General features: G+C 44.2%; 1 protein-coding gene across 17 annotated transcripts; it reads left to right on the plus strand.

Moving 5' to 3' along the window:
• The first annotated feature begins 9,296 nt into the window (after positions 1-9,296).
• LOC109209490 lies at positions 9,297-13,670 on the plus strand. 17 transcript variants are annotated; one of them, XR_002065371.1, is made up of 6 exons: positions 9,297-9,586; positions 10,135-10,269; positions 10,360-10,567; positions 11,241-11,921; positions 13,236-13,265; positions 13,440-13,670. XR_002065371.1 is itself a non-coding variant. In XM_019372761.1 (5 exons), the coding sequence occupies exons 1-4, from the start codon at positions 9,468-9,470 to the stop codon at positions 11,620-11,622; spliced, it is 342 nt and encodes a 113-aa protein (XP_019228306.1). In that variant the 5' UTR covers positions 9,297-9,467; the 3' UTR covers positions 11,623-11,921; positions 13,440-13,670. The 17 variants fall into 17 exon arrangements, 1 of the variants encoding a protein (XP_019228306.1); XR_002065373.1 differs by lacking the exon at positions 13,236-13,265 and having other exon boundaries at positions 11,241-11,313; positions 11,544-11,921; XR_002065374.1 differs by lacking the exon at positions 13,236-13,265 and having other exon boundaries at positions 11,241-11,313; positions 11,552-11,921.
• Positions 13,671-15,847: the final 2,177 nt, after the last annotated feature.

Genomic DNA, 15,847 nt, shown 5'->3' on the forward strand with positions numbered 1-15,847 from the left:
CCTTCGCCTCTCGTATCGGCCTCAACTCGCGTCGAATCTACCCAAAAATCAGAATCATAACATTAGAATATGCTAAGGGTACGAAGCCCATGCGAAAATAATCAAATTGCATCAAGAAACCCGAAATTGGCCAAATCCGATCCCCGGTGCCTACGTCTCGGAATCCGACAAAATTAACATCAAAGGAATCCTTATCCTCCCGCGAGTTCATGCATTCCAAATTCACCAAAATCCAACTACAAATGACCCCTCAAATCCCTAATTTTAGGTCTCCAATTACAAGCCCTAGTTCTTCAATTTCAACCACTAATTTTCCATAAATTACAAGCCTAATCCGTGAAATAACACCATAGAAACGAGTTTTATGTTTACAAATCTTACCTCAACGAAGTTCCCTTGAATTCCCTCGTCAAAATCTCCAAAAAAACTCTAAAATCGATTTAATAATGGTGAAGAAGAGCTGAAAATCGCGAAGGGCCAAATATATATGTTCTGCCCCAGCTAAACCGCTTTTGCGGCACAAAATCTCGCACCTGCGGACTCGTACTTGCGGTCTCAGGTGCGCACCTACGAAAAAATCACTTATCCGCCCATCTCGCACCTGCGCTCAAACATCCGCACTTGCGCTATCGCAGGTGCGCCCAAGGCTCCGCATCTGCGGCTCCAGTACTTTTCCACTTGGTCGCATCTGCTCCCCTTGAAACGCATCTGCGGCGTTGCACCTATGGTCCCCAATCCGCAGGTGCGGTAACAACAGAAGCAGAAAATTCTGCAGCTGCAATAAAACTCCAAACTCCTCTTCAACCATCCAAATCCATCCCGAGGCCCTCGGGACCTCAACCAAACACGCCAACAAGTCACATAACACTATTCAAACTTGTAACAATCTTCGAAACACCTAAAATAACATTGGAACATCAAATTAACCACGGATTCAAGCCTAAGAACTCCAAAAACTTCCGAATTCCGCTTTTGATCAAAAAGTCTATCAAACCTCGTCCGAATGTCCTGAAATTTTGCACACACGTCACAAATGACACCACGGACCTACTCCAACTTTCGGAATTCCATCCCGGACCTTATATCAAAATCTCCGCTACCAACCGAAAAACGCCAAAATTCTAATTTCGCCAATTCAAGCCTAAATCTACTCCGGACCTCCGAAACTCATTCCGATCACGCTCCTAAGTCCAAAATCACCTCCCGAAGCTATCTGAATCATAAAAATCAAATTCCGAGATCGATTGCTCACAAGTCAACTCCCGGTTGACTTTTCCAACTAAAAGACCAACTTAAGAGACTAAGTGTCTCAAACCCTTTCCAAAACCATTCCGGATTCGAACCGACTAACCCGATACCATATAACACAGATAAACAAAGCATAAAGAAACAGAAATGGGGGAAACAGAGCGGTAACTCATGAAACGACCGGCCGGGTCGTTACACCAAATCTCCGTCACTAACTTCGAATATTCTTCTTACCTGCTCGACCAGTTCGGCGTGGTCTTTCTGAGCCGTTTCCAGCTCAGCGCGGAGGCTTTAGCTTCCCCTTCTCTTTGCTCACTGAGAAGCTTGAAGGCATCTTTTTCCTCAGTAAGCCCTCAGACCTCGGCCTTATACCGGCTCAACTCCCCTCAAAATCGAAGGAAAGCCTCATGATGAAACACCAAAGCCTACAAACATAGGAAAGGAATATATATAGGAAGAAAAGTCTAAGTACTAAATTGACATTAGTAGGGAAATTTAGGATTGCCCGGTTTAGAGCTTGTTGGGCCTCGTTGAAAAGACAAGGTGTTTCCACCTCATCCATCTTGGCTTGTCTTCTTCGGTGACCAACTATCGGAGGTGGCTAGCCACCCCTCCGGGGGCAGAGAGAACCTGAGCGTCCTCCAGGACCGAGATGATGATTGATCGTTTACGCTCAGGATCGACGTTGGGGGCCGAGAATTGGTCAGTCAGTTTAAAACTCGAGGAGGCTTCATTCGAGCCCTTCCTCGGTACTTCTAAGTCTCTCATACCGGTGACTTCTTCCACTCCAACAAAGTAACCACGGAAGGGTCTTAGGCCCCATGGACCCTTTCCCCGTGGCAAGTCTCCATCGCCTGAGCATCCTTGATCGCCGAATCAGAGAATGAAGGCATTGAAGGGGAATCTCCAATCTCTATCACCCCAAGTAAATCTTTTGAGGCGCCGCCTTCAACTTGGGGGGGGGGGGCTCAGACATGGTTTCTACATCAGCATCCGCCGCCTCCTCGATAGCCTTCTCACCTCGAGAGGAAGCGATTTTAGCTCTACTACCACAAAATAGGCTTTTAGCGGCAATTATATAATGGAAATAACATACTTGCCGCTAATATATTATGTAAAGGCCAATGTTACCGGCAATTGATTATTTGTCGAGAATAAATACATTTTTCCGGTAATTGACTTATAGTGGCCACCATACCTTAGGACTTTTACTAAACTCTTAATAAGTCCAAGAGAGGGACTTTTTTTACACTCCCTCCAAATTATTTTTTATTTCCCTCCTTATTATTCATAATTAATTAGTTACTCTTTTATTCCTTTTTTTTATCCAGGAGATAGATGAATGAACAATGAATCTCCAGTGAAACCCTTGCGCCCAAAATTCATCTCTCTATTTCTTGTTCGATCGATTGATCTGATTACTACTCGACAATGTCAATAGTGTTGTTGACAGATGCAAAAATAGGTATTGCGCTTCTTCTTCTTCGTCGACAATCGTCGGAGTATTTTTTCTGAAATTGATGAAGCCAATAGGCCTCTGAACTCAAGGTCTGTTATTATCTGTATTTGTTTTTTAATTGTTTAATCTCTTTATTTTATGTATTCTGAAAACAAATGTTCCCTTTGAAAAAAGTAAGGGGAAATACAATGAAATCTGCCACTACGTAAACTATTGTATGGGTCAGAATTCGACCCCACGATAATTAACGAGGCTAATCCCGTTTTAAGTTAATTCATGATTAATTAATGGCACGACCACTCAGAATTGACGATGTTCAACCCGCATCTGGTTCGATCGACAAGGCCATGGCCTATCCGCCACCATAAAGGCGAGATCCCAACGTGGTCACGGCCACTTATCGCCAGATCACGAAGCCCACAGCTATACATACCCAGAGAGGGAACCCTAGAAAGGGGGGGCTGCTTCTTCACCACTATTGACAAGAGAGAGAAGAGAAAAAATATACCCATCTTATGGGAAGAGAAAACACCGTTGTAAGGCTCTGAACCTCTTAATGGAGAGGCAGACCAAACAAATGTTATCAATAAAGGTTTCTAATGTTTCTCCCCCTAATCTTGAGTACTTATTTTCGTTTCTTTCATTTGGTCCAACGGATTATTACGATTTGCTAATATTTTCCCGTGACTCATTTGTATTGTTTTATACTCATAAGATATGTAATAACTTTTGAGCAAATAATTTGGCGCCGTCTGTGGGGATTTCCTAGAAAAATCGTGTAGTTCTTCCCTGGACCAAAAGGAAAGAAGCGCCAAACTCGAAGGGGAACTAGAACATCTCAAATCAAGATCTAAGTCCTCTCTCTCTCTCCAATCTCAGATAGTGCAAACAAGAAGAAGGGGCCCCCTCCCTTCCTAAGGGAAAGTCTCTGTAAGGTACACGAGCTCCGATCAGAAACCGGCACGGAGATATCCCGAGCCGAGAGTCGCCTCAGGACAGCCTATATACCCTGGTTGGGAAGACAACGGATAAGCCGCTCAAAGTCTCGAATCCAAAACGAGTTTCAGCACTCAATACCCAAAATATGGGACTCAGGTTACGCGCCTTCGCCATCAAAATCAACCAAATTCAACAACAGTTGAACTGGGACTCAGGCTACGCGCCTTCGCCATCAAAATCAACCAAATTCAACAAGAGTTGAACTGGGACTCAGGTTATGTACGTTCGCCATCAAAATCAACCAAATTCAACAACAGTTGAACTGGGACTCAGGTTATGTACCTTCGTCATCAAAATCGACAAAGTTCAACAACAGTTGAACTGGGACTCAGGCTATGCGCCTTCACCCAAAAATTCAACTACGGTTGAACCAAGATAGGCTATGCGCCTTCACCAAAAAGTTCAACTACGGTTGAACCAAGACAGGCTATGCGCCTTCACCAAAAAGTTCAACTACGGTTGAACCAAGACAGGCTATGCGCCTTCACCAAAAAGTTCAACTACGGTTGAACCAAGACAGGCTATGCGCCTTCACCAAAAAGTTCAACTACGGTTGAACCAAGACAGGCTATGCACCTTCACCAAAAAGTTCAACTACGGTTGAACCAAGACAGGCTATGCGCCTTCACCAAAAAGTTCAACTACGGTTGAACCAAGACAGGCTATGCGCCTTCACCAAAAAGTTCAACTACGGTTGAACCAAGACAGGCTATGCGCCTTCACCAAAAAGTTCAACTACGGTTGAACCGGGACTCAAGCAATGTGCCTTCGCCACCAAATTTAACAAAGTCCAACAACAGTCGAACTGGGACTCCGACTACGTGCCTTCGCCAATAAGTCCAACCACGGTTGAACCAAGACTCGGGCTATGTGCCTTCGTCATTAAAGCCAACGAGCTCGACCTACAAGGAGGGACGCCTTCGTCCTCAACTTTAGCAAGTTCAACCGCAGTTGAGCCGAGACTCAGGCCAAACGCCTTCATCTGTGAAAGCAAAGCCCGACCTCCAACAAATCGAAGCGAAGGATAGGCACCCTCGCCATTCAAGTAAGTTCTCCCAACTCGAATTAAGATTCGGGCCACGTAAAGTTCGGCCCCGGTCAAACTACGAGACCGCGTTTTTTACCATCACGACCAGTAGTTCGACCGCGTCCGAACTGGGACTAAGGCTAAGCGCCGCTATCGCCAAATAACGACTAAGACTCGCCCGCACCGAGTTGAAAAAGCAAGGCCATCAACTTTATTATGGCTAAGGCCATCGCCGCTAATGGTCGACCTAGATTCGACTGCGGTGGGTAAACGACCCGACGACAGTCGAAGTTGCCTTTATGGCTAAGGCCGTCGATTCTATCACGACTAAAGTCGTCGATCTAAATTCGACTAGGGCCGCCAACGCTGACGGTCAACAAAAAGCGCAGCAAAAACTCTAAAGAACGAAAGAAAAACAGTGACACAAAACAAGCACAAGGCAGGCAATGGAAAAGAAAATTTATATATTTACAGAGTCAATTGCGGGTTATCCCCGCTTACACCCGGCCAAGGCCGATCAATACAAGAAATAAAATAAAATAAAAAAAAGCAAGAAACACCTAAACACCAAACGGCGAACAAGACAAGAAAAAATGCATAAACATCTTTTACTCGGCGCCGTCTGCGCCACCGTCTGCACCAGCGTTAGCCTTTGGCGTCGCCGCGTCAAAACCACAGTCGGCATGTGCCTCACGAGCCTTCTGACGCGCCCCCTCGAAAGCAGCTTCGGTCACGACGCCAGCCTCCCACAAACTCTTATATACATCACGTTGGGCCTCGGCAAAGACCCAATTCTCGAGCCTGGCTGGAAGAAGCGGCTTGATCCCGTAGCCGCTGATTCTCTTCTTCTAAGGCTGTGATCCGGTCCGCCATGACCTGGGCGTCCTGCTCAAAGACACCAATCCGCTCCTCGAGACTCGCTTCTCTAAAGGCTGCAGCATCCCTTTCCAATGCCCGTTGGGATTCCTGCACGCGGATAGCTTCCTTCAACGCCTCGGCCCTCGACGAGGCATCTCTCACTTGAAGCTTCAATGCCGCGACTTCACCCTCCAACGCGGTCACTTTCCCACTCCATGCCGCAGCGGCCTCCGCCGCCTTGGCCTGGCCCCGGCGCTCGCACTCAGCTGCAGCCCTCTTTACCGCCTCGAGCTCCTCATCCTTTCGGCGAAGCTGCCCCTCGAGAGCACTCGTCCTGCCAAGTGTTTGCTGCATCTGAAGCTCCCGCCTCGCCAGCTCTTCGACCAAGGCCCGGCTACGAGGATCATTCCTCAAGCGCACGCGCAACTCTCGGCACTGATCTCGGTAGCGAAGATACTTCTCCAGAGCCCGCAAAAATATCCCCGAGCGGACCTTGGCTCGACGGATGCTCTCCACCTCCAACAGATAAGACTGCAAAGCAAAGGCAACGATTAGAATAAACTTAAGGCAAAGAAGAAGCGAACCGACGTAATAGTACATACCCTCAAGCCCATCACGGCTACTTCATTCATCAGTCCGACATCAGTAACGCCCCTCAACGATGCATTCTCGGCCTCCGAGCATAGCAGCTCGAACTGCGGCACCAAGCTTTCCCCTTGGAGCAATAAGTTCAATTCCGTGGGAACCTCGATGAAGCGAGATCGCCCCCTTGCACGCACCGCTGAATTGGTGGAGCCTTCCTGGAACATACGGACGTCGTCAGGATCCAAGTCGGATTCAGACTCATCCTCACCCCCTACAGCATCTCTTCCCCCTTCAGCCGCCGGCGAAGTGGAACCTCCCGCCGCAGCCGCCGAAGGAGCGCTTGCCTCACCCACATTAGCAGCCGCTGAGGAACTACCTCCTGTCTCAGCGACTGGAACCCCCGATTGAGTTGCCGAAGCGACGGTATCATTACGACCTGAGCCAACCAGGGCAACACCCAGTGTTTGTCCGCCCTCAAGGGCAGGCGCCGCAACTGCACTCCTCTCCGCGTCCGCCGGGGAGGGGGGGGTCCAAATTAATTACCACAGGAGGAGCCGGCGCGAACGCGACCCTACGCCTTATCAACGGCCTCTCCTCCTCCCCATCTGATGATGATTCCGCTCTAGGGCGCACGACCCCCGACGACCCCTCATCCCGAAGCGCGGCCCGTACCGGAGAAGGAACCGCTGAAGACTCAACTGATGCCGCCCTCGGTATTGAGCGCGACACAGGCGCCGCAGTAAGATGAGCGACTGCACCCGGCCGACGGAAGGCCAACTGAGGGGCCCTGACGCGGCGTGCCCTCCCTGATCACAGGAAAACAAAGTTGATGAATAAAGTTGAAACAAAGCGGAACAGAAGAAGAAATCAATTTCTTACCTGCCACGGGCCTACGACCATGCCTCTCCCAGAAAGACGCCCATGTGCGTATCCCCACCGTATGGGGGAGTACGGCCTCGACCCACTCACGTATCCAAGACAATGGGGCCGGCGGCGACCTGTCGGCTACAAAAAACGACACGAGATAACGCTCGTGATCACAAATCATAAAGAGGGGAAGAAAAGGGAATTCAACCACTAAAGAACTTACGTGCATGGTTCCAAGCCTCTGGGAACCCAGTAGCATCCGCCACCAGATGCTTGGTCCTGATATAAAAGAAGTGCTCGAAAGGGCGAAGGTCGACCTCGTCATCCAATCTCATGACCAGGCCCCTCGACCCACGAGGGCACGCCTGAATCATGGTGCCACGGACTCTCTGGGGAGCATAGAGACTCAGCACATGCTGCAGCGTGACCTCCCTACGGGCCAATTCCGCGTACTTGATGAACATTGCCAACAATTTTTAGAGGGAAGGAGTGAGCTGACCCGGGCACACCCCGTAATAACGGCAGAAATCCACCACCAACATTGGGAGCGGGATCTTGAACCCCAACCTGAAAGGATAGGCGTAAAAAACGCAGTATCCCCTACGGTCGGTGTGGACCCTCTCCTCGCTTCTAGCGAGAACGATGTCTGCATGGGTGGGAATGACCCCCTGTTCCCGTAATCGGGCCATCCCAATCTCCCCCATTAACGGGGCTTCATCCACCGGTTCCACTCCACCGTCGACAGTGAAATCAATCGCCGGACCTCCGGGCCGAGGAACTACCTCGTCAACCGACGGAACTTCTCCGGTCTCTATCTGTTCTGCACCTCCCATTGTCGGAGGTGGCCCTTCGACTACCGGAATGTCTATCGGAAGAGCATCGTGGGAAGAACTGCCTGTCATTGTTGATCTACTAAAGACAAAGGTTATCACAATCAAAGGAAAGAAAGGAGAAGATGAATTTGCGGAACGAAAAAGTTTCCTCAGAATCTCTCTCAGTTGAACAATGAAGATATGAGAAATGAATGCCTCAACCCACCTTTATAGGCAACATAAATGGCTTTCGCGAAACCCAATAGCCATCATTAACTGCACGACCAACCGTAAAACGGTTCAGTTCTGCCGAAGCAAGCTTCATTATGACAAGCTCCGCAAAGCGACTTCTCAGCCCTCCGCCAACGTACCGCCGTCAGAATAATCGCTACGGCCTGCGAACATTGAAAGAATGTGCCGTACGCCTTCAAAATTCTGGACATGACCAAATACGTACCCGGCGCATACTCATTCCCTACGGCCATCTCCAATATATGAAAGGCTACGGCCATCTCCAACGTTTAAACGGCTAAGGCCGCCGCCGAGCACGTATCAAGCGTGCCCTCATACTCCTCGGCCGCACAACATACGACCCGTCCGCCACGGCCAACGGGTATGCTTCCAAAACAAACGTAGGGATCAGAGCACAATGCAGCTCAACCTCACTCGAAGTAAGTTAAAAGGGTGCCTTCGCCCAGAAGGAGAGTTCGACCTCGATCGAACGACGACTTGATAGCCCAATAACAGGATACTAATACTCTACAAGGCTAAGGGCCATCGCCAAAAAGAATTCGGCTTCGACCGAAGCAACAGTCGACATCCCCATCCGTGTTTCTCGAAATACAGCCAATGGAATCCGCTCATCGAGCTCGGCCAAGGCCCGACCTCAATAAGCGGAGGGACTAACTGTATGGGTCAGAATTCGACCCCACGATAATTAACGAGGCTAATCCCGTTTTAAGTTAATTCATGATTAAATAATGGCACGACCACTCAGAATTGACGATGTTCAACCCGCATCTGGTTCGATCGACAAGGCCATGGCCTATCCGCCACCATAAAGGCGAGATCCCAACGTGGTCACGGCCACTTATCGCCAGATCACGAGGCCCACAGCTATAAATACCCAGAGAGGGATTCCTAGAAAGGGGGCTGCTTCTTCACCACTATTGACAAGAGAGAGAAGAGAAAAAATATACCCATCTTATGGAAAGAGAAAACACCGTTGTAAGGCTCTGAACCTCTTCGTGGAGAGGCAGACCAAACAAATGTTATCAATAAAGGTTTCTAATGTTTCTCCCCCTAATCCTGAGTACTTATTTTCGTTTCTTTCATTTGGTCCAACAGATTATTACGATTTGCTATGATTTTCCCGTGACTCATTTGTATTGTTTTATACTCATAATATATGTAATAACTTTTGAACAAACAACTATAAAAAGAAAAAAGAAACTAGATCCAGTTCTATAATTCAATTCAAACTGCTCCACTGAACAAAAGATGCTTCCTCCTCGCTCCATCTTGATCTTCACCATCGTCTTCCTCCTCCTCCTATCTCCATCGTCATTACCATCGATCGAGGCGGCGGAGCAGAAGTAACAGTTCGCCGTCGATGGGAAAGTATTGGAACTTGAAGAATCCAACTTGGACGCTGCAATTTCTACCTTCGATTATATGTTGGTCGATTTCTATGCTCCTTGGTGTGGTCACTATAAACGTCTATCTCCTGAGGTCTATCATTTTCTCTTTTCTATCTATTTGCTTGATTTTCTTTTCTTTCTTTTTTTTGTAAATTAAACAAAGCTAGCTTGAGAATTTTTTTTTACTCAATTGTTGTGTTATTGGAATAAAATAAATGAATAAAGGATAATTTACCACAAATTACGAAAAGTAATGACGGCATAACAGGAACAACTTTTTTGGTAAAAACATTATAAGAAATAAAGTAATATCATCTAAAAGTTTAGTCTTTTCTTGAGGTTTTATTTCAAAAAAAATTCATTATTAATTAATTGTGCATAGAAAATTTGATACTTACTAGTTTAAAAATGAAATTATGGTGCATGAATCAAGTGTGCCTCAGTGGCTAGTTTATGGGCACACTCTTGTGGTAGCTAATAAGGTGTTGATATTAAATTTGAGATCGAAAAATTCCTTAAAGAAATTACACTAGAGAAATAGATGCTTATGATTGGATTTAATTTGAAAGTATAGAGGGATGGAGGGCTTATTTATGGTCGTGTAATTAAACTTATGGGGAAAATGAACCTTTTTAATAGTCGTGGTATCAGGGCCAGCTTGCGCGCACCTCGACTCATTCCAGGGTACCTGCCACCTCCCACCAGCAACACGTACCAGGTAATCTTGCAAAGGAAGTTCAATGGTGTCATACAAGATCATGATATGTCTCATAAGTAAGAAGTGATCATGATGCTTCTGTTCTCTTTTTTTGGACATTTGTGATGATGTCAACTTCAAACTTATACATCTTCTATTTCTTCCAGTTTCCTGACAGATTCAGGATTTATAGCTACGTGACAAGATCTCTATTGTTTTTTTGGTACATAAGATGGATTTGTTGCATTATCTGAATTTTTAAAGCCTAGGTGCTGGTTTAAGTTGTTCCGTAGGATAAATGCCAAGGAGCATGTTGCTGGCTGGTATACCAAAACTTAGGGAAAATAACCTGAACATCCATGGGCTTTTTAATGAGTAAGGACATTACCTTTTTTTACGTTCGGAGATCCTATTTGACTTTTAGTTTTTTGAGAATATTTGATCTTTAGTTTGTCCACATGAGAATCTGCCGTGATCGATTATGCCTGGATGCTTTTTCAAGCTACAAGCATTACTTATCAAATGAATCTATTAGAGGGAACGGGAAGCTACAAAAAGAGAAATTGGGGACAGAACTGCTTACAACACAAATGAGACGTATACCTAAAAAGAAAACAAATTAATAAACTTGCAGGCAAAAAGCCAATGTCACAGGAAATGGTTGAAATGCACAAGTCAAACTAGTTTAGCTCCCTGTTGATCTTGTACCAGTCACTTGATTGAACAACTTTCCTTGTTGACTTCTCAACCCCCTTAAGGCAATGTAAATAGAATCTTCAAGGATATACTAAACTTTCAACTCAAAACTCCTTTTTTTGGGGATAAGATACTTTCAACTCTAAACAATTTTTTTTAAGTCGAGTTTCACGGAATTAAATTGCCTTGATGGTGCCAAACTCAAAACAACTTTATACATGATTATTTTCTAATAAATTGCAATACTAGATTTGTTAGATAACTTAGTATAGATTTTGATAGTAGTATAACATTGGCAAAAGACCTTTCTTGAAATACTTACTAAGTTTGACTTCTAATTGATTTGCTGCAGGTCATGCATCTTGATGCTGAAAAAGAGATGATGTCTCATTGTGTTGCACTGCTTGGGAAATTCATTGTTGTCTGTGAGCCAAATAATCTTTTTCTCGGTTTGGTTTGTTTTAGCCATATACGAATTACTCCCTCCGTCTATTTTTACTTGTCCACGATACTAAAAAAAGATGTCCATTTTTACTGATCCAGTTTGGAAAATTGATAATTCACCATTTCATGCCTATTTTACCTTATTATTAAGTACTACGAATCATTTTCAATTCGTTTCCCAATATTTTGGATTTATAATAGTCAAAGTTAGTTTTCCAGTTGCTGCAGTTGAAAGGAGACTAATGGAGGAGGTGCGAAACAATGACACTGATAATTGTTGGAGAAACTAGAAGTGGAAAGATAATTGTTGGAGAAACTTGTGTACACATGTTTGCGTATCGTTCTTCTTTGTCAGTGTATTTGTGCGTTGGGTTATGTGTGTTTTATCAGTCTTTACTAAGGTGTATAAGGTGTCTTTCTGTATGTTTGTGCAAGTCAAGCATTATAGAACTGGTGAATTCGTGAAGATCGATGACATATTTGATTCATTGATCTAAGAATTCTTTTTCCTAGCAAAGCTGCCAGAATGTTTTCTCGAACACAGGAAAAATGTGCTACCTGCGGCAAGACGGCCTATCCACTTGAGAAGGTACAAATATTGAACCCTCAAAATTTCACCTTATCATGATGTCTTTATTGAAAAATAAATTTTACCCTACACTATACTTGTCATCTGATTGGCTTTGGTCAACGTTGTTTACTTGGGAGGGGGGGTTGCTCATTCCTGTGATAATTTTTTATTTCTGGAGTTAGTCTTGTTTGTCTAAAAGTTTCCTGTGTCCTCTACAAGCAGTGCCTTCAAAATGAATTTTTATCTGTGATATTGTATGATATTGTGTACTGTGGAATACAGTTTTAACTTCAGTCATTTTCTAGTGTCACATGAAAGCAGGATTATCTTTTAAGTGGCTTCGCAATGTGGAAGTTACAAGCTAGATTTCTATATTGGGACTATCTCTCTTTCAATTGAAACATGCTATATTGCTGCAGGAAGATGGATAACAATATAATGAACCTAAAGGAGTGAATGGTAGCTAAAAGATATTTAGAATGGTCGAAGTTTGCATGGTTGCAAATTGTTGCAATGTGTCTGTGTGCTTTATTTAAATTAAATACGGAGTAGAAGAAAGTAAGGAATTCCAGTATCATGTTGTGGTTGTGACAGCAACTGTATATATCTTCTTAAGCATAGATGAACTGAATTCCCTGAAGTTCGGGGTTATTTGCTCACAAAATGATCATTAGTAGTTCTTTAAAGATAGTCCCCGAAACTAATTCTGCACAATTGCTGAGTTTGATCGAATTGTATACCCTACAATCCCCAATCTGGTGTAAAAATAGAAAAGAGAAGTAAAGTCTAGTGCTCGACAATCTGCTTTGGCATTACTCATACCACTAAATACTAACTCAGAAGTTACTGGGCACGTTGCGTGAGTTACCCCATCTGTTAAGAACATCAGTGAACTTCCAGTTTTAAGGTGTGAGTAATAAATAATTTTAACATTATTAAGGTATTGTATGGTATATATGTAGCAATTCACAAGTTAACAGCCCGCTGAACCTTCCATTTACTTATTTTATCCACCAGCAGGAAGCTAGTTTTATCTAAATATGTAGCCATCTATGATGTCGTGTCTTGCTATATATTGTTAGTGGTACTTGTTATGTCTGTATTGTTTTCTAGTGAAAGTTTGTAGTTTGGTCATAACTGACAATGGTAATGAACTTATATGTATTGGCCTTTGAGTTCTGAGATTATTCTTGGATACTCTAGTTTGTGAATTACAATGTAGGACTTTATAGGGTCTAATTATAGTTAAATTTGAGATGGATAGTGTTTGCTTAGTGCTTTTATATGAATAAAAGATATTGATTTTTCTTTAATTTTGGTTGTCCCTTGCAGTATGATGTAGTTGCTCCTGACACGGTCTTGGTCAGTTCACTATTATCACAGTTTCTCTTCCTAACATTGCATGAGCATTGTGTGTTCTCTTTTACTATATGGAAGAACTGACGTATCTAGTAATAATTTCATGCAAGCTCCAAGTAGCCCGGAATTGAGGATTATTGTATTTCATCTATTGATATAGTTATTTTATAATTTCAGGTCATAGAGTTTGGTGTTCGATAATTTAGCGGGTGGAAGATTTCAATATGACGAAGAGTTGTAGAAATTATTTGAAGATTGTTATTTGTTAAATTAGTTACATAATGATATTAGTTATTTAGTTCAAACAATATAAGTTTATTTTTTAAGTTATTGTGATATTAATATTTTGAAAGTGCTTCCTTTTGTTTGTTAAGATTTAACGAGATATATTGTGGTTTGATAAATTAATATTGATATGTTTTGTTATTTGCATTATTTGTTATCGAATGTAGTAGCTATCATTAATGGTGGCTAAACTTACCGTTATAGCTTGTGACTTTTAGTGCCAATTTAACTGGATATACCGGCTATAAAATGGATGATAAAATGGCAAATTAAGACGTTTATACAGGAATATTGTAGCCATTAAATTGCTATTAAAGATGACTTATAGTGGCAATTTAGTTGAATTTACTAGCCATTAAAATGGACGCTAAAAGGGCATAATAATATGTTTTTAGAAGAGATATTGTTGCTTATCTAATTGCCACAAAACAACTAACACTAAAGCTATGGACTTTTAGCGACAATTGTTTTAACTTTAGCAGCTATTAAAATGGACGTTAAAGGAGCATTATTAGCCATTTTTAGAGTGGATTTAGCAACTATAATAATTGCCGCAAATACTTGCCGTTAAAGCAAATGCGTTTTAGCGGCAATAAGTCATACCCTTTACCAGCGTTTGTGAGAAACGCCGCTAAAGGCCTTACCAACCCTGGCTTCAGCGGCTAAATACCAATTGCCGGTAAATGATATAGTGGCTATTGTTATTGCCGCGAATGTTGTTATTTATTGCCACCAAAGGCCTTTTTTGTAGTAGTAATTCTGGCTCGGGGACTTCGGCTGAGGCTTCCCCTTGGGCTCACCAAGTCGAGGCGGAGCAGTCTCAGCTCCCGCCGGCTCGTTTTTAGCATCAGCACCGGCCCGCGATCGGGCCACCAGCTGATTTCTTCTTCATCCTCTTCGGGCTCATCTAGTAGCCGACGGACTGAGTCTATTGTTAGAGGGGTGACATTTCCCTTACGGGTTTGCCTTTTTTTGGGCTTCTCCTCACCCAACTTTGTGGAACTCGGATCCCCTCTCCTCTTCCACTCTCTCTTCTGCTTCGTAGCAGATGGTTGGGGAAGGTTTTCTTTATCGCCAGATGGGGCCTCATCGGCACGTCCTTCCCCAGACCTGCAAAAGAAAGACGCGTAAGATCGAGAGAAAATTCGAACAATGGTCAAAATTGTCGACTCATAAAGGAAAACAAAAATTTACCATGGTTTCGGGCCTCCCGTCGACCCTTCCCCAAATCACGCCATGCGCGCTCAGCATTTGTCAACTTCGATACTAGGCTCCTGACCCAGTTCTCGATTAGGGGAATCGCACCCGGCATCCAGGCAACGACTGCACCAAGTAAAATGCCCATAAGAAAGGATGAAAAAATGAAGACAATAAGCAGAAATTAAAGAACGAAGTTGCACTTACGTCTCATATTCCATTTCTCCGGAAATGGCATACTCTCGGCCGGGATCAAGTCCGAGGTCTTCACTCGGACAAATCGGCCCATCTAGCCCCAGTTCTTGTCCTCATCTATGCTCGAGAAAGGTGCCTTGGAGGCCCGACGTTGAAGCTTTATTCGTCCCCCTCAATAAAGCCGGGGGTTTTATAGGCGTACGAGGTGATCGTGGGTAAAGGGAAGCTCATTGATTTGGCTCATGAAGAAGCCGAGCAATATCATTATCCTCCAGAAAGAGGGGTGAATCTGACTGTGGGTCACTTCGTACTTCTTGCAGAAGTCTATAATGACTGGATCCAAAGGACCCAATGTGAAAGGGTAAGTGTAAACACTTAGAAACCCTTCCACATCGGTAGTGATTGACTCCTCAGGCGAGGGCACCACCACGTGCTTGTCAACCCAGTTGCAGTCCCCTTTAACTTGGTCGAGGAGATCGCTGGTGATTGTGCATATGTACCTCGACATTGGCTCACATCGACCCGCAACCAAGGGGGTCTTCTCAACCTTGAAGTCGGAGTCAAGGACGCACCCTCCAGGAACGAACTTTTCAGGGCGTGGCTCCGCCGCTGGTTGCTCGTCGGCCGGCCGGGACGAGGAAGCAGCTTCCTTTTGTGGAACAGTTTTTGAAGTCTTAGCCATTTTTACTTTTGCGAGTGAAGAAGAATGGAAACTGAGAAGAAAAGCTTGGTATTTTGTGATGTAAGAGGCGAAGAAACACCAAAGGTCTTGGAGTTCAGAGCTTTTAGGGAGGCAGATGATTTTGGAGATTAGAGAAAAGAATATTTGAAAGTAAAGTTTGGGCAAAAGAAGAAAGATACATATATAGGTTGAAGAAAACGGTTAAGAACCGGTAGTGGCCGACCAC

The sequence above is a fragment of the Nicotiana attenuata genome, unplaced genomic scaffold, assembly GCF_001879085.1.
Source record: "Nicotiana attenuata strain UT unplaced genomic scaffold, NIATTr2, whole genome shotgun sequence".
Lineage (NCBI taxonomy): Eukaryota > Viridiplantae > Streptophyta > Magnoliopsida > Solanales > Solanaceae > Nicotiana > Nicotiana attenuata.